At 42.9% G+C, this 25,895-nt stretch overlaps 1 protein-coding gene across 13 annotated transcripts in view; it reads left to right on the top strand.

Moving 5' to 3' along the window:
* Nucleotides 1–25,895, top strand: part of LOC310752263 (synaptonemal complex central element protein 1-like) — a 27,596-nt gene extending 1,701 nt beyond the window's left edge. For 2 of the 13 annotated variants that reach the window (XM_083592295.1, XM_083592290.1), the window contains exons 2-13: nucleotides 1,466–1,528; nucleotides 3,080–3,139; nucleotides 7,465–7,539; nucleotides 11,031–11,078; nucleotides 16,348–16,402; nucleotides 16,990–17,079; nucleotides 19,495–19,558; nucleotides 20,999–21,059; nucleotides 22,872–22,986; nucleotides 24,365–24,454; nucleotides 25,031–25,129; nucleotides 25,775–25,895. In XM_083592295.1, the coding sequence (XP_083448421.1) occupies nucleotides 1,466–1,528; nucleotides 3,080–3,139; nucleotides 7,465–7,539; nucleotides 11,031–11,078; nucleotides 16,348–16,402; nucleotides 16,990–17,079; nucleotides 19,495–19,558; nucleotides 20,999–21,059; nucleotides 22,872–22,986; nucleotides 24,365–24,454; nucleotides 25,031–25,088 (779 nt within the window). In that variant the 3' untranslated portion in view covers nucleotides 25,089–25,129; nucleotides 25,775–25,895. Of the gene's footprint in view, nucleotides 1–1,465; nucleotides 1,529–3,079; nucleotides 3,140–7,464; nucleotides 7,540–11,030; nucleotides 11,079–16,347; nucleotides 16,403–16,989; nucleotides 17,080–19,494; nucleotides 19,559–20,998; nucleotides 21,060–22,871; nucleotides 22,987–24,364; nucleotides 24,455–24,737; nucleotides 24,997–25,030; nucleotides 25,130–25,774 lie in introns of those variants that run through there. The other 11 variants (XR_014542879.1, XM_083592292.1, XM_083592284.1 and 8 more) reach the window with 11 other exon arrangements.

Raw genomic sequence — 25,895 nt, 5'->3', positions numbered from 1 at the left:
GGTGGAATACAGACCAGCAACATACTTTCTCATTATCTTTACACAGCCCAAGGAAAAGTATCTCTTCAACTATGAATAGCATATTTTTTGTGAAGAAAAAACAGCTTTGGCTAGGGATGCTTTTTGAAGGGAGAAGCAGCACAGTGTTCAACCTTTCCTTGCCAGTTTCCAAGGAAAATAGACTGAGTGGTTTTCAGCAAAGGCTGACTCTGAGTAGACTCATTGAAATTAATTGACCTAACTAAGTAATGATTATTAATTTCAGTGAGTCTACTCAGAGTAAGCCTTTGTTGAATACCACCCACTGTAACCTGCGAGCTAAACATAAACTTGTCAGCTATGTTCCCACCTGCAGGACACAGCAGCTAGATCTGTACAGATAGCAGCTAAACCGTCTTGGAAGGATATGGAGTTGATAATCCAGCTCTTATGAATATATATCTTACCAAGAAATATACATCCTGTCTTCTAATGGTGCAATGGATGCAGAAGTAGCTTTCTTTGAATTAGGGAGGCTTACTTTTCAGTGAGGGAGTACAGGATTGCTGCCTAACCCATAATGTATACTCCTTTTAAAACAAAATTATTTATTTATGAAATGTAGTAATTAATTGCCTTCTAAACTACTGTCTCAAGGTGATTTGCACATAAAATAATTAAAAACATTTAAAAACACAAAACCAAATATTTTAAAACCAAGACTAAAACCCTAACAAGTGGATATCTGCAGTAACGATTCGTTTATCTAGCTATGAAAGAAAGCCTGTCTGAAGAGCTCAGTTGCTGAGAATCTTGGCATTCTAGTAAATTTGAAAACTTGTTATTAGAATTTCTATCACCCTTTCCATGTGCAAAATGTTGTATAGTCTTGTTTTCCTCTTAATAACCATGTGAAAAAAGATCACTGCTGTTCCCTTTTCAGATGTAGAATTGAGGATGAGAGAATAACTGTTCCATAAAAAGCAAGCTAAAGGATGTGGGTGGTGATGTGGTCTAAACCACAGAGCCTAGGGCTTGCCGATCGGAAGGTCAGCAGTTCAAATCCCCGCGACAGGGTGAGCTCCCGTTGTTCGGTCCCGGCTCCTGCCTACCTAGCAGTTCAAAAGCACGTCAAGTGCAAGTAGATAAATAGGTACCCCTCCGGCGGGAAGGTAAATGGCGTTTCTGTGCGCTGCTCTGGTTTGCCAGAAGTGGCTTAGTCATGCTGGCCACATGACCCAGAAAAACTGTCTGCAAACAAACGCCGGCTCCCTCGGCTAGTAAAGCAAGATGAGCGTCGTTCACGACTGGACTTAACTGTCAGGGGTCCCTTTACATTTACAAAGGAAGCTGCAGAAGGCCTCAGTGGCCCCTGGGTTTTCACGTGGCTGACTTAACATCTTCTTTTGTGACTGACCTTATGTGGTGGATGCTGAGTTATGGCAACATCTAGACAATTCTGTGTTTGCTTTTGTTCTCTCTCCAGATCCCTGGGACTTTGCAACGAAAATGGAAGAGATTCTGTCACTTGTGAAACAAATGCAGAATGGTATTTTGAATCTATACACCAAATGGTTAGAAGGAAATAACCAGGAACTAAGCATCCAAGTAGAGAACGGGGCATGCAGATGATAACAGCAAAGTGTATAAAGGGTTGCTGGGAACTGGAACAGTTAATTTTATTCGCTCTTAGTACCAGAAAAGCTGGGAAACACCTTTAAAGGGATGGATTTCTGACTTTTCTTTGTAGTAATTGATATTTACATTTGTTGCAATTTGTTGATCTAGTCATGTCCAGACCATACATTTAAAGCACTTTTATACCTCTTTAACAGCATGGCTTTCCTGGGAACTGTTGTTTTCCCCTTGCTACAGCTACAATTCCCAGCACCCACAACAAGCTACAGTTGCCAGGGTTGCCTGTACCAGGAGTCGGCAAGGTTTACCTTGCCTGGGGCAGTTCACTCCTGCCGAGATTGCTCTGTGGGCTGGATCACATCTGTGCAGATGCAATTTCCGGCGTCTGCGTCTGTGCAGATGCGATTTCTGGCGCTGTGGAAGCGAGTCTCCGTGCTGCACTGGTGTAGCGCAGCGTGCGGGGGACTCGCTGAGCAGGCAGCTCGGTTCAGGGGGAGCTCAGGGGCTGTTTAAACGACCTGTGGGCCGCTTGTGGTCCATGGGCTGCAGGTTGCCGACCCCTGGTATACAGTAGTGTGTTTCCATGCCCTCCAGATGTTTCCATGCCCTCCAGGAGATGAAATACACATTGCATCATTTCCTCTGTGCTTCTTGGTGGGGCATAAAAATATGTGGTTAATATATATACTGTACATAGTGACTTCATTACTCTGTAGAAGTTGGGGTGGACAAACCTGGGGAATCCATTAAAAGAAACGGTGAGTGGTGTGGAGGCCATAAAGAGAGAGAGAGAGAGAGAGAGAGAGAGAGAGAGACATAGACAGACATAGGGTTGGCACTTACACATGGCCAAAAAAGAGCAAAAGAGGACACTAATTTCATACACTAATGTATATGTATAAATGGCAATTTATTAAATAATTACTAAGCTTTATATAGAATTACGGTACACCTTGCCATAGTGGGGAAGACTGACCACATGAGATGTGTCCTGGCTCAGTCTGTTGCCCAGGTTAGAGGGACAACTCTTGGCTGGCAACTTCTAGACCCCTCCTGCTCCCCCTTTTTTGAGTTCTTTCTCTTTAGAAGTTTGATTGGAGAGCCCTTCAAATAGGACTATACCTAGTCGATAGGATACATGACCACCTAGAGGCAGCATGGACATGACCTGAAGCTGCAAGGGGAGGGAAAAGTGGAAGATTTGAGGAAAAAATGTTTGTGAGGAGGGGATTTTGGGGAAGGAAGAAAACTGTCCTAACAGAGGCTGCATGAGGAAACATAAAACACAGCATCAAGGCTTGTGAGCTATGTCATGCTGTTCAATATAATCATATGATGATATACAGGTGAATAGTTATAGTGAATTCATACAATTAGGATGTTTTAAAATAATCACTATTCTGTTAGTAATTAGCATAGTTAAGAATCTGGTTAAAGGTAAGATTTCTTCTCCCTTTTGTAGTGGAAATTCTGGAGCCAAAAGTTGAAGAGCTAGTAAAAAGGATCAATAAACTGCAGCAAGGTAAGAAGAGTGCAAAGAGGTTAGCAATTTATTTATTTATTTATTTACGGCTATTAGCCCATAAAATATGTACAAACATAAAACACAGGGACATAAAAACAGATATATCCGACAACAGAAGGTGAACACCACGATGCAAGGGTGGGTCATTGAGCAGAGCCAAGAGGCGGCTTAGGGCCAGGAGAGCTCCAAGGGATGGATCACAGAAAAGGAAAACTAAAGACGAACTCCGACATGCACTCTCAACATAACAGTCCAATTAGTTTTGATGTTGTTGTTGTTTTTTGGTGGTTTTTGAGTGTGAGATAACCGCATTCAGAAATCTCGCCACCTGCAGAGTTACAGAAGGATCTGTATCCTGCAAAAGCAGTGCGGCGTGTGACTCCACAGGCCTGCCAACCAAGCGCAGTAAAGCAGGACCCAGGAATTTAGCCCTGGCTATGCTATGTAGGGGACAGTTGAACATTATATGTGAAAGAGATTCAACAGTTTCCCCGTCACACACGCATAGCGGAGACACCAAACCATTGGAAAATCTGTGGTTCAGCAGGTTTGATGGAAAGACATTGAACCTTGCACGGATAAATGCACGTCGGTGTGGTACTGATGAAAGAGATGACATGTATGATGGGAGGCCAAGTGGTGGGGTTATTCCGTGATACCTGGGGGAGCAGACACCCCCACCCCTGGCGAGGTTGTGTTGATTTTCAATGTCCGCTAATCTTTGCTCAATAAGGCTTTTGGCTGAGCGTAAGTTCATCTTTAAGGAGTCCGCTGGGGAAATTCCAATGCTCAGAAGTTTGGCATGGATTTTTCCTACCCACGGATTGACAAAGACGTCCCGCCAGAGGCACTGAAAAAGGTAATGGTCGGGAAGCCTATGCCAGCTGGACAGCCAATAGCCAAAGACTCGCTTCCAGATGACAGTCTCCAATGATGCAATCCTTAACTCCAGACGTATGGCTGCATTGCTCACACACATGGGGAGTTTCAGAAGGCGACGGAGAAACTGATTCTGCAATGTCCCCAGTGATGTTAAATTGGACCCTGGGGCCCAGAGCGGGGCAGCATAACAGAGGGTGGAAACCACTTTTGCGTGATATACCTTCAGTGCAGAAGGGATGTGAGAGGCTCCGTCGGCCGCAAGAAATTGGAGTAGAGTATAAAGTATTGTTTTCCCTTTGTTTAGTAAATACTGTATCTGTGGCTTCCAGCTTAGATTGTAGTGAAAAAAGACTCCCAGGTATTTAAATTTGAAAACCTGTTCTAATTGGACTCCATCTAACTTCCAGCTGTAAGTTTTCCGAGACCTGGAAAAGACCAGGACTTTAGATTTCCCATGATTAATTGTCAGATGGTTAAGTTTGCAATAAGCCGCAAAAATCTTTAGAGCTCTGCATAAACCAACTCTAGAGTAGGAAAGGATCGCTGCATCGTCAGCATATAGGAGCAAAGGGCAGCGAAAATCAGCTAGGCGGGGGGCATGAATGTTGGCTTGAGACTCGTTCAGAAAGAGCTTCATATCGCTAATAAACAGGTTGAAGAGGAGGTTAGCAATGGTTATGCAGAATCTTTTGCAGAGCAAGGTGTACCCTTGTGCAAAGGATGCCAAGTCAGGCTCCTTTGACTTGAAAAGGCAGGACTTTCTAAGGTGTGGCTCCCAAAGAGAAAATGAAAATGCAAGCTTCCACTAAGTGGCACAAAAGCAGTTTCAGTATTTAAGTATTTCTGAAAGCCTCTGTTTTTGCCTCTCTCTCCATACTGTTTCTGAATGCATGACTCCCATCACCTTTCTGGGCCTGTTCCTGGGGTTGTTATGGTGGTGGCTGCAAGCACCACAGTACCCCCAACTCCTTCCTTGATGCCTAGCAAGACCCCCTGCTCCATTAAATGCAGGCCTCCAGCCACCCTGCCCTCCTCTGTCCCTAGCATACACCAGTGCTTGCATGACAAACCACACCTGTTTAAATTCCCTCTTCTACTCAACTCTCAAAAGGTTCAGGAATCCTGTCATCTTCTGCATCTGGTGGCCCTAGTTTTGAAGATGAAAAAGTGTTTGTGAAGGAAGGAGTTTTTGAGTGAGCGATTGGTGGGGTGTGTGCTTGAGTGGCTGCTAGTGTGGTTTGGAGACTTTGTAATAATGAATTGTGGTAATGAATGGATTACACTGGGCAACAATTTTTTACTTTTTGAATGTTGTCTAGATTTCTACAACTGATTTAGGGTATTTTTGCACTGCTGAATCAGGAAATGGCATCCATTTCTCTCCATCAGGTCAGGTTTACTGTAAACTGAATGGTGGGCATTGATAAAGGTAAGTACACGTAAATTGCATGTTGCTTCACCATTTTTCAAACTTCAGGGCTTGAACTTCCGTTTCTTGGAACTCCTGGAATGCTCAGCGGCAGGGAGGTCTCTCTTCAGAGCCCAACAGTAGTCAGCCATCATGACTGCATCCCAGCCACCCTGATACCTGGTCTCCATCTCTTTCATGTCCTGATGGAATCTCTCCCCCTGCTCGTCACTCATTGAAACCAGGTTCTCAGGAAACCGGTCCATATGTGAAAATAGGTAGTGCATCTTGATGCTCATGTTGCAGCCCAGGTTTCTGAAAGCAGTCAGCATGTTGTTGACAAGTTCTGCGTAGTTTCTGGCCTTATTGTTGCCAAGAAAGTTCTTCACTACCAGAACAAATGCCTTCCGCGCTTCCAGTTCCACTTCCTTCATTGAGTTTCTGAACTCTGAATCTCTGATGAGCTGACGGATCTGAGGACCATCAAAGATGCCAGCTTTCAACTTCTCCATGGTCAATCCTGGAAAAGTCTGGCACAAGTAAGTGAAGCAGTCACCATCCTTGTCCAGAGCCTTGGTGAACTGCTTGATTAAGCCGAGCTTGATGTGCAGTGGTGGGAAGAGTATTCTGTCTCTGTCTACCAGAGGGTCGTTGATGACGTTCCTTTCTTTGCAAGGCACCAATTCCTCCCGCACAGGCCAGTTCTTCTTCGTGTAATGCTGAGCACGGTCCCTACTATCCCACATGCACAGAAAACATGGGTACTTGGTGAAGCCAGACTGTTGTCCCAACAAAAAGTTCACCATCTTCAGGTCAACACAAACAAACCACTTATGCTGATCATGACCAATTTTCTCCAGCACATACTTCACCGCTTCATAGTTCTCCTTCAGTGTGATCGAGTGAGCCAGGGGTATAGAGGCAAACTGGTTGCCGTTGTGTAGCAGAACACATTTCAGTGATCACTTGCTGCTGTCAATGAACAGTCTCCAATCTTTGGGTTCGTACTGTGGCACTCCAAGCTTGAGCAGAAGCTGTGCAATATCTGCACAGTACACCAAGTCCTTCTCTTCCGAGAAAAAACGGAGGTACTCTTGATGCCTGTTGCGGAAGAAGCTGATGTGAGCACTGTCAGAGAGGAGGATTTTTTCCTTCAATCTGGATGCCAACAGTTCGGCAGAGTCCTTTGACGAGCTGAGGTTGCGAACTAGATCATTCAACTCCTTTTGGGAAAATGGATGTGGAGCATCATCTTCAAGAACCACTTCTTCTTCTTCATGTCCTTCAACACTGGAGGCATCTTCGTCACTAATGTCAGGAAGTTATCCGAAGATAGGAACTGGAATTTCATCACAATATGCTACAGGACGATGTGCTGATTGAAGATCAGGATACTGCTCCTGTTATTTCTATTGATCCCACCAATTTATGGAGCTGCACCAATTTATGGAAGATTTCGAGGTTTTATGACTTCAAACTGATCCCTTTTTGACATAATCACCCAGAACTATCGGACCTGAATACTTATTGTCATTAAAATAATCATTTCCAATCAAAACAATTATTCGACATGGCATTTTACCCCCACCAACTTCTTCTAAAATGCTCCACACAAGCGTACATGTGAACAAAAACGTAAAAAACAACATGTGGCCATAGCTCAAAAACGTGACCTGATTGAGCAAAACCAATGTGATTTTTGGATTCAGCGCATCAGATTCGTCCTAAATCAGCAGAAAAAACGCAGACAACAAATTTGTTGTTGACCTGTGTTATAATAGTAAATTTTATCTTATTTCGGTTTATATTGACTATTATGTTGAGGAGTCAAAGAGGATGATGCCAGTTGGGAGGATCTGAGGTCTAGTTGCAGAGGAGGGTGTTCTCTTGTACAAGTGTAAATCCTTTCAATGATGGGACTCCTTAGTGGGATGCAGCCCACTGGTTTTAGTTGTTCTCCATTCATTATTTACTCTTTAGTGCTTATTCTTAGTCCTCTGTAGTGTGTATATCTGGGTGTGTTTTTTTCCAGCCAAGAAGATATTAAGCGAGGAGCTCTCTGAGGCAAATGAGCATAGCAAGACACTGCAAAGGGAACTGGAAATATGTAGGTAACTTTAGCACCATGTGACAAACATGGACTATATGAAGCATTGAGGGAATGCTCACTGAACTGCTTGACCTGAATAATTCAAGCACTTCTCTTATTCCAATTTGTATTTTAAGTCTTGATTGTGATTCAGTTGCACCATGTAGCTGTTTTTCTGACTATGGACAACACACAGATTTAATCTGAAAGTTTTGCTCTAGACATAAAAGCTCTTTTTCAGAGGAGCACTGGTGTGTGAATTGAGAACAACTCTACTGAAAACAACGCATTGTATTTCAATAAGCCTCATTCTATACCTAGCAGGATTCTATTCTTTCCCTGGCCACTGGTGCATTAGCACCACCACAATTTAAGAATGGTTGATTACATTTAAAGGGTACTGTGGCTGAGGTTCCAGGTTTTCACTGCTTAGATTATGCTGCTCTGCTTCAAATGCATTGGGAGGGGGGAATGCTGGTGACTACTGCTGCCACCAGATTTAATATATAACAGGTTTCTAGTTTTCTCTTCCACCAGCAGCAATATTTAGTCCATGGGTAGGCAAACTTGGGCTGGATCCGGCCCAATTGCCTTCTAAATCTGGCCTGTGGACGGTCTGGGAATCAGCGTGTTTTTACATGAGTAGAATGTGTGCTTTTATTTAAAATGCATGTCTGGGTTATTTGTTTGGCATAGGAATTCATTCACTCCCCCCCCAAAAAAATATAGCCCCCCCCCAAGGTCTGAGGAACAGTGGACTGGCCCCTGCTGGAAAAGTTTGCTGGCCTCTGATTTAGTCAATGGCGGAGTGTAGGTAAATAGCGCACGGGCCAAAGGGGGCGGTGCACGGAGGGAGGCTGCGGTGGCACTGGCACACTCGCGTGCCCCAGTCCTGGAAGTGGGCCAAATCTCCTCTCTCGGCTGGAGCTTCCTCACGCGCCACAGCCTCTCTCCGCCCTCCGGGTCAGGCTTGGCCTGGGGACAGAGAAACAATGGCCGGGCAGGCCAGGCACTGCAGCCACTCTCTGCCCCTGGGATTGACCTTGGGAAGGGGGAGCTGCAACGACGCCCCAGGCGTGGGTGGGACACACAGAGGGTGATCGATCTTCACCTTCCGTGCTCTCCAGCCCCCGCTGCCGGCAGGGCGCGAGGTATCCGAGGGGGCACCTGGTTTCCGCCTCCCATATTGTGCACCCTTGGCTACGGTCCCCATACCCCTCCACGCTACGCCACTGTATTCAGTAGCTGTGTGTGCTTTAGTGTGTGAGACTTCAGGCAAGTTGATGTCAGGCATTCTTTTAGATATGCCAGTGTTGAGAATAAACTTACTGAAATTTTGCCCAGGTTGTGCCCAAAGCTCCCTATTACTCTAGTTAACACTATTCATAATCTAAGAATATAGAGGTCAAAGGTTATTCTGTGCAAGATCTATATTTTTGCTAGATCTGTCAGGCTGGGTTTTGGGATGATATACATACATTTTTAAAAGGATGACCAAACCTCTAGCTTAAAGCAAACTACAGCTGAAATTATTGGGCGGAAATTCTTGTGTGTGTTGTTGTTGTTGTTGCTCCTGCTGCTGCTGCATTCTATTTATTTATACTTTTCAGATTTATACATTTCACAGATTTTACAATCATTTTGACATTTCAAAACTTGACTTCCTTCCCCCTCTTTCTGCTGTTCCTTAAATTTTTAATATCTTCTGCATATCCAAATTAACTTAACTTGCTCATTTATTCATCTTTTTAAAATATATACTCTTATGAAACTGCAGATTATTACAATAATCCTGCCAATGTTTCTATTTGTTTACAATTTATCTGTAAATATTCAATAAACCATTTCCATTCTTTTATAAAAAGTTTTTTATCTTTATTTCTTATTCTTCCAGTAAGCTTCACCATTTCTGCATATTCCGTAAGTTTTTGTATCCATTCTTCCTTTGCTGGAACTTCTTTTCATTTTTGGGCAAGTAGCATTCTTGCCACTGTAGTTGCATACATGAATAAGTTTCTATATAGTTTAGGTAGTTATAATTCCCAAGAGAAAAGCTTCTGGGGTTTTTTTTACGAACATTATTTTAAACATCCTTTTCATTTTATTATATATCATTTCCCAGTAAGCCTTAACCTTACTACAAGACCACCATATATTATAAAAAGAATCTTCTTTGTCTTTACATTTCCAACACTTATTTGATTGAGATTTATACATTTTTGCCAATTTACTCGGTGTTAGATACGATCGATATTTTCATATAATTTTCTCTTAAATATGCTGTAAATTTTATATCCATATTCTACAATTGTTCCCATGCTTCCATATCTATATTATGACCAATACTTATTGCCCAATGTATCATTGAATATTTTACTTGCTCATCCTTTGTCTCCCATTCCAATAATATTTTATACATTTTAGATAGCACTTTTACATTCCATTCCAACAGGTCTCTCTCCAGTTGTGATATTAGTTCCCCAAACCCTCGTATCCTGTTTTTCTTAAATTCTTCATTCAAATGATAATTTTCCTGATAATTCCTTAATTTTTAAAAAATTTATACTCTCCCTGTTGTTTTAATAAATTCCTATAAGCTGTCTACCCTTCTATCATATTCTTTACCGCTATAGCTTCCAATGGTGAGAGCCAAAGTGGTGTTTTTACCTCTAATAAATTCTTATATTTATCCCAAACTCTATACAATTTCCCCCCTAATTATATGATTTATAAATCTCTTATGAACTTTCACCTTTTCATACCATAAATAAGCGTCCCAATCTTAAATATTGTCATGACTTTCTAAGTCTAGAATATGTGAATTCTCTAATGTTATCCATTCTTTCAACCAACAAAGACAGGATGCCTCATAGTATAGTCTCATATCCGGCAGGGAAAAACCTCATTCTTTTGCATCTATCAATATTTTATATTTTATTCTCGATTTTGGGGGAAATTCCTCTAAAGCATTTTCTATACTGTTCTATCGGCACTTGTGTTGGGAATAGCAGTAGATTAGAAGTCTGGTAGTTGCTGTGATTTATAGCTGGTTTTTTGAGGCCACTTTCAAAGTATCTACATAATAAAATTACCAGTAAGTTCTTAAGAACGTAAGAGCCCTGCCAAATCAGACCAAATGCCCATCTAGTCCATCATTGTGTTTGTTTTATTTATTTAAAACATTTCTAATTCTATTTATTTATCCTGCTATTTATTGCAAAAAGCATTTATATAGCAGATAAAAGTGAAATTCATATATTGAACATAAAAACAACAGAAAAAATAAAAGAGCAAATGAGAGCAACTAGTCCAGGCCTCTTTGTGGGCTATGCTGCATTGTGATTTATTTATTTTTAATGACCTATGTCGATGTAGTATTTTATTACAGCTTTTTATTGTTGTTTTTTTTTTACTAGGTATGCATTATTTGGGAACTTTGAGTGAATGGCTGATTATGTTATTAATAAAGAAACAAGGTAGCAGCTAAATGAGCTCTTTTCCTTTTGCAGTAAATGCTGAGAAATCAAGCCTTGAGGAAATATGGAGTGAAATGAAAGGTGACAGCAAGAAGGGGAGTTTTTGGGGGGTCTTCAGCACAATCAAGTTTTAGCACACTTCCAAAGCATCTCTGCTTTTTTTGCAGGGACAGAGTCCATTTTCTCAGTACTGGGTCTGATTATATATCCTTTATCTGAGTAAATATGAAAACTTTCCCTTAGGTAGTCCATATACTGTATTACTATTACTTTAACAGCAGTGTGTAATGTGCCTTCAAGAAGGACATAAATACCTATTGGATATTATCTGATGTATCATTAGTGAAGATCAGGGGATGTCAGTGAACTACCCATAAGTACCACGGTGCCTGCCAGTATTTTGTATGGCACCTGCAAAGGGTCTCAGTAAACATCCCTCAGAAATCTACAATACAATTGGCTCTTCCTGCTCAGTTCTTGTGTACACTGGCTCAGCCTCTCCTACATTGAACACATTCCCTTAAGTATGTCAGCATTTCATGGGATGCCAGGACTGGACATCCACCCATCATCTGTTCTGAACAGAGGAGTGGTGCAAAGAACTCCCTGTAAGGAAGACAATGATGACTGATGTAGATCATAGAATCATAGAGTTGGAAGAGACCACAAGGGCCATCAAGTCCAACCCCCTGCCAAGCAGGAAACACCATCAGAGCACTCCTGACATATGGTTGTCAAGTCTCTGCTTAAAGACCTCCAAAGAAGGAGACTCCACCACACTCCTTGGCAGCAAATTCCACTGTCGAACAGCTCTTACTGTCAGGAAGTTCTTCCTAATGTTTAGGTGGAATCTTCTTTCTTGTAGTTTGGATCCATTGCTCCGTGTCCGCTTCTCTGGAGCAGCAGAAAACAACCTTTCTCCCTCCTCTATGTGACATCCTTTTATATATTTGAACATGGCTATCATATCACCCCTTAACCTCCTCTTCTCCAGGCTAAACATGCCCAGCTCCCTTAGCCGTTCCTCATAAGGCATTGTTTCCAGGCCTTTGACCATTTTGGTTGCCCTCCTCTGGACACGTTCCAGTTTGTCAGTGTCCTTCTTGAACTGTGGTGCCCAGAACTGGACACAGTACTCCAGGTGAGGTCTGACCAGAGCAGAATACAGTGGCACTATTACTTCCCTTGATCTAGATGCTATACTCCTATTGATGCAGCCCAGAATTGCATTGGCTTTTTTAGCTGCCACGTCACACTGTTGGCTCATGTCAAGTTTGTGGTCAACCAAGACTCCTAGATCCTTTTCACATGTACTGCTCTCAAGCCAGGTGTCACCCATCTTGTATTTGTGCCTCTCATTTTTTTTTGCCCAAGTGCAATACTTTACATTTCTCCCTGTTAAAATTCATCTTGTTTGTTTTGGCCCAGTTCTCTAATCTGTCAAGGTCGTTTTGAAGTGTAATCCTGTCCTCTGGGGTGTTAGCCACCCCTCCCAGTTTGGTGTCATCTGCAAATTTGATCAGGATGCCCTTGAGTCCATCATCCAAGTCATTGATAAAGATGTTGAATAAGACCGGGTCCAAGACAGAACCCTGTGGCACCCCACTAGTCACTCTTCTCCAGGATAAAGAGGAACCATTGATGAGCACCCTTTGGGTTCGGTCAGTCAGCCAGTTACAAATCCACTGAGTGGTAGCATAGTCAAGACCGCATTTTACCAGCTTCTTTACAAGAATATCATGGGGCACCTTGTCAAATGCCTTGCTGAAATCAAGGTAGGCTACATCCACTGCGTTCCCTTCATCTACCAGGCTTGTAATTCTGTCAAAAAATGAGATCAGGTTCGTCTGACATGACTTATTTTTCAGAAATTCATGCTGACTATTGGTGATCACAGCATTCCTTTCTAGGTGCTCACAGACTGTTTGCTTAATGATCTGCTCCAGAATCTTCCCTGGTATTGATGTCAGACTGACTGGGCGGTAATTATTTGGGTCCTCTCTTTTCCCCTTTTTGAAAATAGGGACAACATTTGCCCTCCTCCAGTCTGCCGGGACTTCGCCTGTTCTCCAGGAATTCTCAAAGATGACTGCCAGTGGTTCTGAAATCACATCTGCCAGTTCTTTTAATACTCTTGGATGCAGTTCATCTGGCCCTGGAGACTTGAATACATCTAGACTAGCCAAGTATTCTTGTACTATCTCCTTAGTTATTCTGGGCTGTGTTTCCTCTGCTGAATCATTTGCTCCAAATTCTTCAGGTCGGGCATTGTTTTCTTTATCGGAGAAGACTGAGGCAAAGAAGGCATTGAGGAGTTCAGCCCTTTCTGTGTCCCCTGTTTGCATTTCACCATCTTCTCCTCTGAGTGACCCCACTGTTTCTTTGTTCTTCCTTTTGCTACGAACATACCCATAAAAGCCTTTTTTTGTTGCTTTTAACCTCTCTAGCAAGCCTGAGTTCATTCTGTGCTTTAGCTTTTCTGACTTTGTGTCTACACGTGCTGGCTATTTGTCTGAATTCCTCTTTGGTGGTTTCCCCCCTTTTCCATTTTTTGTACACATCCTTTTTTAATCTTAACTCAGTTAAAAGTTCTTTAGATAGCCACCCTGGCTTCTTTAGGCACCTTCCATGTTTCCGTCTCATTGGTATTGCCTGAAGTTGTGCTTTTACTATCTCCCTCTTAACAAACTCCCAGCCATCATGAACTCCCTTTCCTTTTAGTATTACTGTCCATGGGATCTCACCCAGCACTTCCCTAAGTTTTATGAAGTCGGCTTTCTTAAAGTCAAGAAATTGAGTCCTAGTATGCTTGGCTGCTCCTTTCCGCTGTATAGTAAACTTCAGAAGAGCATGATCACTCGCGCCTAATGATCCTTCCACTTCTACCCCACTAACCAGGTCATCAACATTGGTTAGGACCAGATCTAAAATGGCTGTTCCTCTTGTTGCTTCTCCCACTTTCTGGACAATGAAGTTGTCTGCAAGGCCAGTGAGGAATCTGTTTGACCTTATGCTCTTGGCTGAGTTTGACATCCAACAAATATCCGGGTAATTGAAGTCCCCCATTACTACTATCTCCCTTCCTTTTGCATGCTTGGCCATCTGTTCCAGGAAGGCATCATCTATGTCCTCCGTTTGGCTTGGGGATCTATAGTAAACTCCCACAATGAGGTCACTGTTATTCTTCTCTCCCTTAATTTTGACCCAAATGCTCTCACTTTGGCTTTGAGGTTCTAAATCTTGGATCTCTTCACAGGTATACACATCCCTGACAACGGATGCTCCCCCACAACAGATAGGGAGGCTAATGTCCACACTATTTTGTAGGAAATACATTAACTGTGACTGGTGTACACTTCTTAAATTTTTTATTGTTACATGCCACCCCAACCTCTGAGCAGTGCAAGATTCCAGGGGGGCAGGTGCTTACTCAGGGTTCGTGTTTCCTTTGAGAACAAGGCACAGAGGAGACAGTGGTGTCTTTAGGATATATGGTTTATTTACACATATATACGATCTGAGTCTATGATAAAGGTGCTTACAGCAGAGGTTTTCAACCTTGGGTCCACAGCTCCCTTAACCTGCTACATTCTTTCTGTGGCACCCCAATGGAGCTCAGGAGCCCAGTTATGTCACCTACAGAGCCAGCAGCCCCTCACCCTTTTTGGAACACCCTCCCTTGTGGAGTGTTCCCTTAGCTTCCTCTCCTCTCCCCTCTCCTCTTCTTGGGAGTCCTCTGGGCAGTTGCTGACGCCGTCCCTGGTCTCTGAGCTGCTCACCCCACCCCCACGCCAAAGAGAGGTGCCTCCAGAGGCACCCCTCGCCTGTGGAGCTTATAGCCAGGGCTGCTGCAATAAACAGCTGTGCAAGCCTTTGGGAGGCAGAGACATGACAGGGCATCAGAGGAGGGAGGGAAGGAAAGAGGGACAGAGGCCAGTGTTGCCTGCAGCACCCAGACCATCATTCAAAGCACCCCAGGGTGCCACGGCACACTGGTTGAAAACCACTGGCTTACAGCATTGATTCTTGCTTCTCCCATCACCACAGCAGCCTTGGATCAAAAACATCACCAGCCATGGCTCAGCCTCCCTCCAGCTTGCTGCATTCTTACAGACTGCAACTATTTTTTGTCATGGACTGCCTGCATGAGGAGTGGTTGGAGGCTCCAGCTGGAGAGCCCTCTAGGGAAGCCTCAGAAGAGGAAGGCTCAGGCAGGACATTGAAGATAAGTCAGGATGAAGAGGGGAGGCAGAATCATTGGATACTGAACAAGCAACAGGCATGATTGAGAGAGATGTAGGACAGGCAGCTGGAAAGGAGGTGGGGGTTGAGGCTGCAACAAATTCCTAGGAGCGGGCTGGTCCTACTGTATTCAGCTCCCCTCCTCCCTTGTCTCCAAGGGCACAGAGGGCTTTGCATGCAGAACAACAATGGGCCCAGAGGTTGCAGGGCCCCCCTCCCTAACAGAGTTTAAGATTGCTGGGGAATCAGGTGGACGGGGAGGAGGCTTAAGCGGAAATAGGAGGCACAGATCATCAGTTCTGGAAACTGCTATACTGGGGCCAGTCTTGCCCGTAGGTTTTGTTTGTGTTTTGTTTCCTTGAATAAAAAAATCAACTTTTCTGCTTGTCTCAGAGTCTCTGTGCTGACCTACAGCTGAACCAGCCCTGACATTTTCCTCCAGCTCACATCATCTCCAAATGCAATCCTAAACTCAACTCTGCTTTGTCCCTGCTAACTATCTCAGAGCCCAGGGTGGCACAGAGTCTTTGCTTTCTTGATGTCCCATCTCCCTATCTTTATCTTTGTTTTCCAGCTTTGTTAAAGGCCCATCTCTCAGGCAATCTCCTGAACATGAGAAGCTGAATCCAGCTATTAAGAGTATGACTTCCAGTTTAACTCTCCAAGCATTGATTAAATTTTAACACTTAGTAAATTCAGGACTTATGGGTGTCTGGCACCCACAAACTAATAACAGTATGTTGGGTTCAACATAGCTACTCCTTCAGTTTATTTCTCATATGAGGAAGGATTGAGGCAGAACTAGTAGTTTCAAAGAGCTGTGTCAGTCAAATATAGGGATTAGCAATTAGAATCTCCAGTTGGACTTTCCTTCATCCACTCCTTGAAATGCTTCTATTAAACTATAATGCTTGTCATTAATTTAAAAGCGAGTTGCTGCTGAGAATAGTATTTTCGACAAGATACACAATTTTTTTCTTCTCTTTGGACACTAAGAATATTGATGTCAGTTGAAAGTTAGAGAACATGTATATATGGTCATGATAGAAATATTATACATAAAAAGAGTAACCAGAGTTCTAAACACTAGTATTCATCTTCCCTGTAGGGACACGACAAATTGTACAGCTGCACTGTGAAGAGACAGAAACAGAGATGCAGAGGTGAGCTGTGGTTCAACTGGGTTAGAATGAGACATCAGTCTTATTTCTGTGGTTTATCTTTATTTTGTGTGTCAGATTTCTTAATGTTTTCCTTTTATATCCCCTCCTCCACCCCCCTGGAATTCTTCATAAACCTACTGATGTAAATAGAAACTGGGAGGAAACAAAATTAAAATACTGAAGGGTATATATGTAAAGGAAAGAGGAATACATCAAAACTTTAAAGTTGCAGTTCTAATCAGAAGGATCCATCGCCTCACTCCAGACAAGCCACAAGCTATTACCAAGGTTTGCTCTGAGTGAGACAAGCTCATGTTCAAAATATGTGCTAAGCCAAACCATGGCTTAGCCCCAGGTAGCACGATGGCAGGGAAGGAGTACAGCAACTATGATTTCTCCAGGAACCTGCACATGCACATCTGTGCTAAGCCATAGTTTGGCTTAGTGTTCTGTGAGAACTGTGTCAGTAAGTATTCTGACAGTCTGATCCTATGCATATTTAATCAGAACTTAAGTTCCACTGTGCTCATCAAAAAATTCTTAAGAGGAAGCCCAATTCTACACCTCAGCTTTATCTTGTTTATCAGGCAGCAGAAAATGAACCTAGAGCGCAAGCAGCGAATTGAAGAACTCACAGCCAAGATCCAAGAAGAGAGAGTAAAGCAAAGAGACCAGAGGTAATTATAGAATCTGGTCACAAGAGTTTTGGGTTACACTTTATTCCAATTTCAATTAATTGCAATATGTATTATTTTAGCAAGAGTGCCATAAATTTCAGTTTCTGTAGAATAAAGTTGCAATGCTTGTGGGCTGGTAGGTATTCCTGGTAGGTTTAGGACTGATAAAAAAGTACCACTTGGTTCATAGAATCATATGATGACTCGATTAGAGAGAAGGTTTTGGCCTGGGATGGGGAATATGCACGTAATAAATTATGAAACAATAGGATAGGAGAGGCCTAACAGGCCAGACCAAATAGGCTGGGTGAAATCCTGACACAGTCTTTTACACAGTGAATAGAATTGATTACAAGAGGTAGTGGTGGCCTCTAGCTTAAATAGCTATAAAAAGGGAGTAGCCAAATTTATACAGGACAGTCTAGCAATTGCTATTAGCCATGGCAATGACTATGCTAGATCAATGTCTTGCCTCAGTAATGGACTGGGTGATAATAAACTGAAGCTTAAGCTAGACAAGACAAAGGCACTGTTAGTAGGTGGTTCCCTTAGACTGGATGGATGGGATGTGGTCTCCTCTGGATGAGGCTGAAGCAGGTATGTGGCTTGGGGAACTTCTTGATCTGCTGTTGATGTTTCAGGCTCAAATGGCCTGGACGATGCAGAGTGCCTTCCATCAGTTTCAACTGAGCCTCTTGGGCTTGCCGGTCGAATCCCCGCAATGGGGTGAGCTCCCGTTGCTTGGTCCCAGCTCCTGCCAACCTAGCAGTTCAAAAGCACGCCAAAAAGTGCAAGTAGATAAATAGGTACTGCTCCGGCGGGAAGGTAAACAGTGTTTCCGTGCGCTGCTCTGGTTTCAGTGTTGCGTTGCGCCAGAAGTGGCTTAACTGTCTGTGGACAAACACCAGCTCCCTCAGAATGTAAAGCAAGATGAGCACCACAACCCCAGAGTTGTCTGTGACTGGACTTAACTGTCATGGGTCCTTTACCTTCTTTTTTTTTTTACCCCTATGATGACAGGGAAAGCCCAACTTCTGTTGTCTACACTCTGGTAACCTCCAGGTTGGACTACTGCAATGTGTTACGTATGGGGCTGCCTTTGAAGATGGTTCAGAAACTGCAGCTGGTGCAGAATTTGGCAGCCAGATTGCTACTGGGGCAGGACTGTCTCAACATATAACACCAATTCTAGCATGGTTCCACTGGCTGCTAGTGAGTGGATTCAATTTAAAGTGTAGTTTGAACCTATAAAACTGTATGTGACTCAGGACTTCAAGGACTGCCTCTCCCCGCGTAAATCAATGTAATCTGAGGCCCTTCTTCATCTGACCCCTCCTGTTATGTACTGAGTTGAATAGGATCCAAACTGCAGCAGTCTGATTGGTCCTAGAACAATAGGATCCAAAAGGCAGCAGTCTGATTGGTCCTAGAACAATAGGATTCAGAATGCAGCAGTCTGATTGGTCCTAGAACAATGCAGCAGTATGATTGGTTGGAAGGAACCACCCAATCATGCTCCAGATAGAAGTGAATCCACAACCTGATTGGCTTACAGTAGAATTCCGGAATTAGCCAATCATGTGCAGCCCATTGTGTAAATAATGTATATAAAGCAGATGCTTTGAGGGGACTTTCATTCATTCCTCCTCACCACTATGAGCTGAATAAAGAGCATGAAATCACTTTGCGACTCTGAGTATATTTCACCTCCCCAGGAGGTCTAGATTGCAACATGAGAATTGGGCTTTTCAGTGGTGGCCTCCTGCTTGTGAAATGCTCTCCCCTGAGAGAGCACCATCTTTTTCTTTTGTAGGGGCCAGGCAAATACTTTCCTCTTTACCCAGGTTTTCAAAGGGTTTCAGGCATTAATTTATAAGCGTTTCAGGCATCTGCAACCTCTTTTGGTGGTATGGGATCTATCAGACCTGTCTCTTATCCATATAAAATAAAAACATTACTTCCAGTAGCACCTTAGAGACCAACTAAGTTAGTTATTGGTATGAGCTTTCGTGTGCATGCACACTTTTCTTCAGATACCACTCTTATCCATATAGATATGTTTTTAGGCTTTATTGGTTGTGTTTTAGTTTTCAAGTCTCTTTGTGAGAAAAACAGGTAAGAAATATAATTAATAAAACAACACCAATATTCAACCTCCATATTCAGGACAGTATAATTCTGATTATCAAGTGTGGGGAGGGGGAAGAGGGAGATAGCTACTTGCTCTGCTTATGAGCTTTCTTTCAAGGGCATCTGAATGGTGCTTCTTGAATACTGAGTTCTGGGCTAGATGACCCCTTAGTGTGATCTAGCATAGGCAATTTTTAGGTTCCTCTCTTTAGGAAAGTTCCGTTCTCACCATTAACAGTTTTACTCTGTTCTATCTTGTCCTGTTTTTATTTTTCATGCCTTCAGACTGGAGTTTGAGCACCTACTTAATGAGCTGATGGAGAAGCACAAGAGTCTCTGGGAGCTTTACGTAAGGGCTAGGTTTTTGTCTTTACCATGAACTCAACTACTATAAAGCCACTGCAGGATAAGTGACCTTCAGAAATGTTCATGTCCAAGTGACAATATGTGAATATAGTAGAAACTGAGAGTTGAGAGTCACTATATTCTGCCTTTAACTTTGGAAACAGAGTAACATCAAATGAACTTGAAACATTTGCAAACACCTGGAAATGGAGACTGTTGTATTCTATGCCTTGATTCAGAAATGTGCTAGAATATGGAAGTGCTGAGCAGCAAGGATGGGAGATGGGGACTTTAGCTTTCTTTTGATAGATGAAATGTATGAATGGAAAGATGCTCTGTCTGGAGCAGTTCAGTACATTGGAAATAAAAGCTGTATTGGGGGTGGAAGGAACATGGGAAGAAGTTTTATTTGTTCACAGATTGGTTGCTAGTTACTCTAGTGAACCACATTCATGCCTTAGCCTTGCTTTCCACAAACTGCACGCCTGTGTCCACTGGCACTTCAGAAGATGTCTCTCTGTAGCTTCCAAAAGCATGGTCAGCTTGCATCATGTAGGATGAGGCAACATAAGATGTCAGACTGAAATGAGCTGAGCTGTTGCCACCTGAGCTCCAATGACACATGGAGCTAGCCTTTTGCCACTATAACTGTTATGAAGTGTGTGAAAGCTACTCTTGGCACACACTGATAGGATTATTGGATAGCTTATTGGTTGCTCTAGAGCAGCAAAAACATACACAGAGAGGGAACCATTAGCCCTATTCAGGTGTTTTGTACCTATTACACAAGGTGGTACTGTGGTCTAAACCACCAAGTGTCTTGGGCTTGCCAATCGTAAGGTTGGCAGAAGGTAAATGGTGTTTCCGTGCACTCTAGCTTCCATCACGGTGTCCCATTGCACCAGAAGCGGTTTAGTCATGCTGATCACATGACCCAGAAAGCTGTCTGTGGAAAAATGCTGGCTCTCTTGGCCTGAAAGCAGAGATGAGAGCCACACCCCATAGTTGAATCTGACTGGACTTTACTGTCCTGGGGTCTTTTACCTTTTTTACTACTACTACTATTAATAATTTTATTATTTCTACCCCGTCCATCTGGCTGTCAAACCAGCTTCTCCTTCTTGATAACTGTACCACTCCCATCAAGTGAATATGTTTATGTTTCTTTGGCTGCTTCCACGAAACAGCCATTTGGACTTTAAGTGGCCATGCCTACTTCCAATACTGGGTAGCATTCCAGCTGTCTTAAAATTGCTTCTAAACATGTATAATAGGAGAAATTTTTACAAACATGCAGATGAGTTTTCATGAAGCTTCAACAGAAATTCACAAACTAATGTGGAAGATTGAACTTAAGACTGGGAGAATGAGAAATGGAGAGAGACCAAAACAGGCAGATTTGCCCCTCATTTCTCTCCCTTGAATTCTGTTTGCTGTGTTTCAGGCTAGGGAGAAACCAGCAGTGGCTGACATAAGAGAGAAGAAGGAGTGTTTGCTCAGTGAAGGTGAGAGTCTGTGGCTTTTTGGACACCTTCTAAGAGAATTCATGAAGCTAAAAGTTATCTTAAACATAATTGTTCTACAATATTACTTACTTGTATGCCATCCAAACCCTTTTGATTCCTCCTCTATTTCCTTGGATAGCATGGCAACTGTATTTGTGTGTGCTGTGCAGAATGTGGGCTAACCATTTTTAATGATACTTAACTGGAAGTGTCTGTGAAATCATTAGTGTGAGAAGTGACAGAGCTCCTCACTTCTTCCCATATCAAAACCATTTTGTGATCTTAATAAAAATATAAATTCATTCAGAGGCCAAGCATTCAAGTGTACCATTCAAATATGGGCCTACTTATTGCTAAAAGGGTAGAAAACTGGCAAAGCTACCCCTGTCCCCTTCACCTCTTTTTATACTTAAAAGTAAAATTAAAAACAGAAGTTTTGAAAACAATAAACTCCCTATCTGCTGTATGCAGCAGTTTCTAGTCCCAGATTGGATTAGACTGGAGTGCAATTTCTCCTAAAACTGAACTACTTAAATGGAGAGGCATACACCCCCCCCCCAGGTATATCAGTTTACACACATGATCTCCCTGGAGAAGCAGCAGAGGCTATGGTGGTGGTGGCAGGAGTGCTTTAAAGAGAAAGTGAAGTTCCCTGTTCGGTAGTGGAAGAAAGCTACGCATTACTTGGGAAACAGATCCCATGTAACTAGTACTGAATAAGACTGTACTAGTGCAGTATTACAAAAATATATATCAAAAAACACTTCTTCTGTTGTTGTCTGGAAGTACAGTGGTACCTTGGGTTACAGATGTTGTAAACAAAAATTGCCCTTTTCCCTTATGGGGTATCCAAGAGCCTATATAGAGTCCTTACGTGGGTTCCCTATTGGTAGGAGAAAATAACAGAGGCCAACCAGAGAATACTGAGAAGCAAAGCAGCTAGTAAGCTTGATCTTTATTGATCTGTTGCAACAGGGTGCTCCCCTCACCCTCAGGAGAGAGGAAGGATCCAGAAAAATGGCATGCAAGGCCTTATAAAGACTTTTGAAATTCCCATCCTGTAGATCAGGACCACCCCCAGAAACATCAAACATACATCACAGAAGGGGTGTAACCTAAGACCACCCCTCATATATATCATACCTACATCACAAAAAAGGCAGTCTAAAACAGAAAATTTGAATGTGTTTTTCTCCTGTCCTTGTTTATCTCCTGTCTGGCAGGTTACTTGATTGGATTGCCTGGGTAGCCTGGCCAGTCCTTTGTAATGATAAATACTTAGTTCCTGGGCCAGGTCACAGGCTCACACCCTATTCAAACACAGACATACCCTTAAGACAGGATTTGTGAAGGAAAAGACAATGGGGAAGCTTTTCCACTTTGACCTTGCAGAGAAAACATTTGCTCAGTTTAGGAATCAAAATGGCTTCAGGTCAGTCTTCTTGTGCTGATCTATGTACGTGCTGTTATGAACATTACCATATATCTAAGACCTCAAAATTCCTATCACACAGACGCTTCAGGTTACAGACACTTCAGGTTGCAGACTCTGCTAACCCAGAAATAGTACCTCGGGTTAAGAACTTTGCTACAGGATGAAAACAGAAATCGCGCAGTGGCGGCGCAGCCGCAGCAGGAGGCCCCATTAGCTAAAGTAGTACCTCAGGTTAAGAACAGTTTCAGGTTAAGAACGGACCTCCAGAACGAATTAAGTTCTTAACCCAAGGTACCACTGTACCCTCATTTTTTGAGATAAATTGGACTTATTTACTTTGATATGCCTTTACAAATCCCTGTGTAATATTTCCTCAGAGAAAATGATCCAGGAGAAACTGGCCCATGCCCAAGATGAATTAGATTTGATTAGCCAGTCGGTCTTCATTAAGGAGAGGGAGTTCCTGAAGAGCCAGGAGGCTGCAACAGCCTTGTGAGTATAGGCTAACCTGGACCCTTCTTTAGTGTAATACTGATTAAAACTCAGTTAACCATGTGCAATTTTTTAAAGGTATAAACGATCAATTTGCAAAGTGTGCTAAAGTAGGAAGGAAACGATCTTTTAAAAAAACCAAATATGCATGAATCACCGGTGCACCTCTCCCAGAAAGCAAGCCATGCCCTCATAAATGTGGCTCAGTAAGCTAGTAATAAGGGACGCGTGTGGCGCTGTGGGTTAAACCACAGAGCCTAGGACTTGCCGATCAGAAGGTCGGCGGTTCGAATCCCCGCGATGAGGTGAGCTCCCGTTGCTCGGTCCCTCCTCCTGCCAACCTAGCAGTTCGAAAGCACGTCCAAGTGCAACTAGATAAATAGGTACCGCTCCGGCGGGAAGGTAAATGGCGTTTCCATGTGCTGCTCTGGTTCACCAGAAGCGGCTTAGTCATGCTGGCCACACGCCGGCTTCCTCGGCCAGTAAAGCGAGCTGAGCGCCGCAACCTCAGAGTCGGTCATGACTGGACCTAATGGTCAGGGGTCCTTTACCTTCTAAGCTAGTAATAATTCACCCGATTCAGTGATTTTCAAACATTCAACCTAGGAGCCCTTTCCACAACAACTTGACTGCGAAAAACTCCCTGCACGTTATAGAATATTCTGGGGAAATGTTGGTAGTGAATCACAAGTCAAATCCAAATAGTATGCATTGCAACATATACATAATCTCTTGTTCATTTCAGTGGGGCTTCCCCAAAAGAAGATGGTAGATTGTGCTCACTTAAACACATTTCCATGTCTTGTTTTCCTTACTGTCCCAGTATAGAAACTTAGTTCAACTTTTGTATATATATTGTAACTTGGTAGGTTTGTAGTAACTAAGCCAGGGAGAAGGCCATATGGCAGCCCCAGAGAGGCATGAAAGAGGGTAGCCTGAGTCCTATGTCAGATTAAGAGCCAGAGGTTCTCCTGTTCTTGCTTAGGAATTCCTCAATGCTTAACTGCCTTTGCCACTTAGGAAGCTAGGTCACTGAGGTTTGGCGGTGCCATTTCCCCATCTGCAAGTGGAGCTAATGTGGCAAAGGACCCATGCCCAAATGAAGGTAAGATGTCTTAAGTACTGAGTGCAAACTTAAGGCATGCTGCAAATGAAAAATTATGCCTGCAGGTCAGAGATGCCCCACTGCAGGTCTAATAACTTGACTTCAATTTACAGAGAATAAATAGGAGTATAAATGAAGTATAAATAGGAGAAGACTTTCCCATGTGAGTTGGGTTTGTGGAAGAGACCTGCTTCTTGCCCAGTTTTTTGTGCAGAAGTTAGAAAGGTGGATCCCTGGGAGCTGGACATCTGATTGCCTTCCTTTAATTTCCAGGAAGTTATTTCAAGAGGAAAAGAAGGCAGCAAAAGAATACCTTGAAGCAGTCTCTAAGTACCATTCTGATCTGAAGCAAAGATGTAGCAGGTGAGCAGAAGGATGGGAGTGAACCGAGGGTTCTAGTTCTGGGATTCAGCTCTGGAAGATTCTAGGCCAGGAGACTGGAATCTAGGGTGCTAGCTTAATCCTCTGTCCTTGGAACATAGTGCTTGATTTTTAAAAAAGGATCTGTGCAAAACTCAATGTTGAAGGATTCTATATATTTCTCTCCTGGCTTTTCTGATGTGATTCTTCTTATCGCTTGTTATGATGGCTCTTTGTATTTGTATCTGGGGAAATGCTGTGCGCTGCTTCTTCCATATTACTGCAGCTTCCACTCTTTGGAAAGTGACACCTGTGACTCCATTCACTATGCCTCCTTGAATCTCTATGTTCCCAGTTACATTGATTCATTCCACAGCCTCGGAATGATCCCAACAAGATGTGGCTGTAGTCTGTAGCTTATCACTTTTTCAGATATGGTAAGTTACTGAAGCACTCTAATCTGTTTTATTTCTTCCTAAGGAAGCATGAACCAAAACACATAGGGTATTTTGTAGCCTTGTAACAGTACCCATCATATCTCAAATTTTGAGGCCGGGTATCCTGTTTTTCTTCTTTCAGATTAAAAACAGAGCTGGAAGAGATGGAGATGGAGGATAGTAGCACCAGTGAGAATTAGTTTAAGATGCTGAGTGCTGCAGCAGAGGATACAGAGTACAGGTTAATTTTTATGGAGTCTTTAAGGCTGTTACTTTAAGGCTGGTTAGGACACTTCCCCATAGGAAGTTGTATGTAAAGTAGAGGCAAACTCTATTGGGAGCAGGGAGCAAGTCTGGCACTCTGAAATAAAACCAGATGAGATTATGAAAGGAGCAAAAGAGAAAGCCAAGCAAATTAAAGGCTTGGGTTGACTCTGAAATATCAAAGTGGATCATGTGTGAGCTTCTAGTGATTGCAAACGGGCCAAGAAATTGGTAGGATGTAGAAATTAAAAGATGTGGGTTTATTGGTCAAAGTGGATTATAGGAAATACAGTGGTACCTCCGGTTACTAACTTAATTTGTTCCGGAGGTCCGTTCTCAAGCCGAAACTGTTCTTAACATGAGGTCCGTGCCGCCGGCATGCGACTTCTGCTCGCATCCTGGGGCAAAGTTCGCAACTAGGGGCATCTACTACCGGGTCAGCGGAGCTCGTTATTTGAAGCATTCGTAAGGAGGGTGGTACATAAAACGAGGTTTCACTGCAAGGTTGTTCTTAGGCAAGACTTAGTTTACTAAACAGTGCAACGCTTCTCACAACACAAAAAGACATGCTATAAGAATTTTAGGGATAATTCTCTCATTTCATCCTCCCATCCCATGGCAGGTTCATGCGAGTGGAAGTTTGCTTTTAGTAGCAAGAAAAATGATAACCCCCTGAGGAATGTTGGTACCTTGCTTCACCCTCAACATTTGCAAGGCATTTGTTAATAAAGTAGTTTGATGGA

The sequence above is a fragment of the Podarcis filfolensis genome, assembly GCF_964270895.1.
Source record: "Podarcis filfolensis genome assembly, chromosome: 17".
Lineage (NCBI taxonomy): Eukaryota > Metazoa > Chordata > Lepidosauria > Squamata > Lacertidae > Podarcis > Podarcis filfolensis.
Note: the sequence above shows the minus strand (reverse complement) of the source record. Positions and strands in the feature narration are given on the sequence as shown.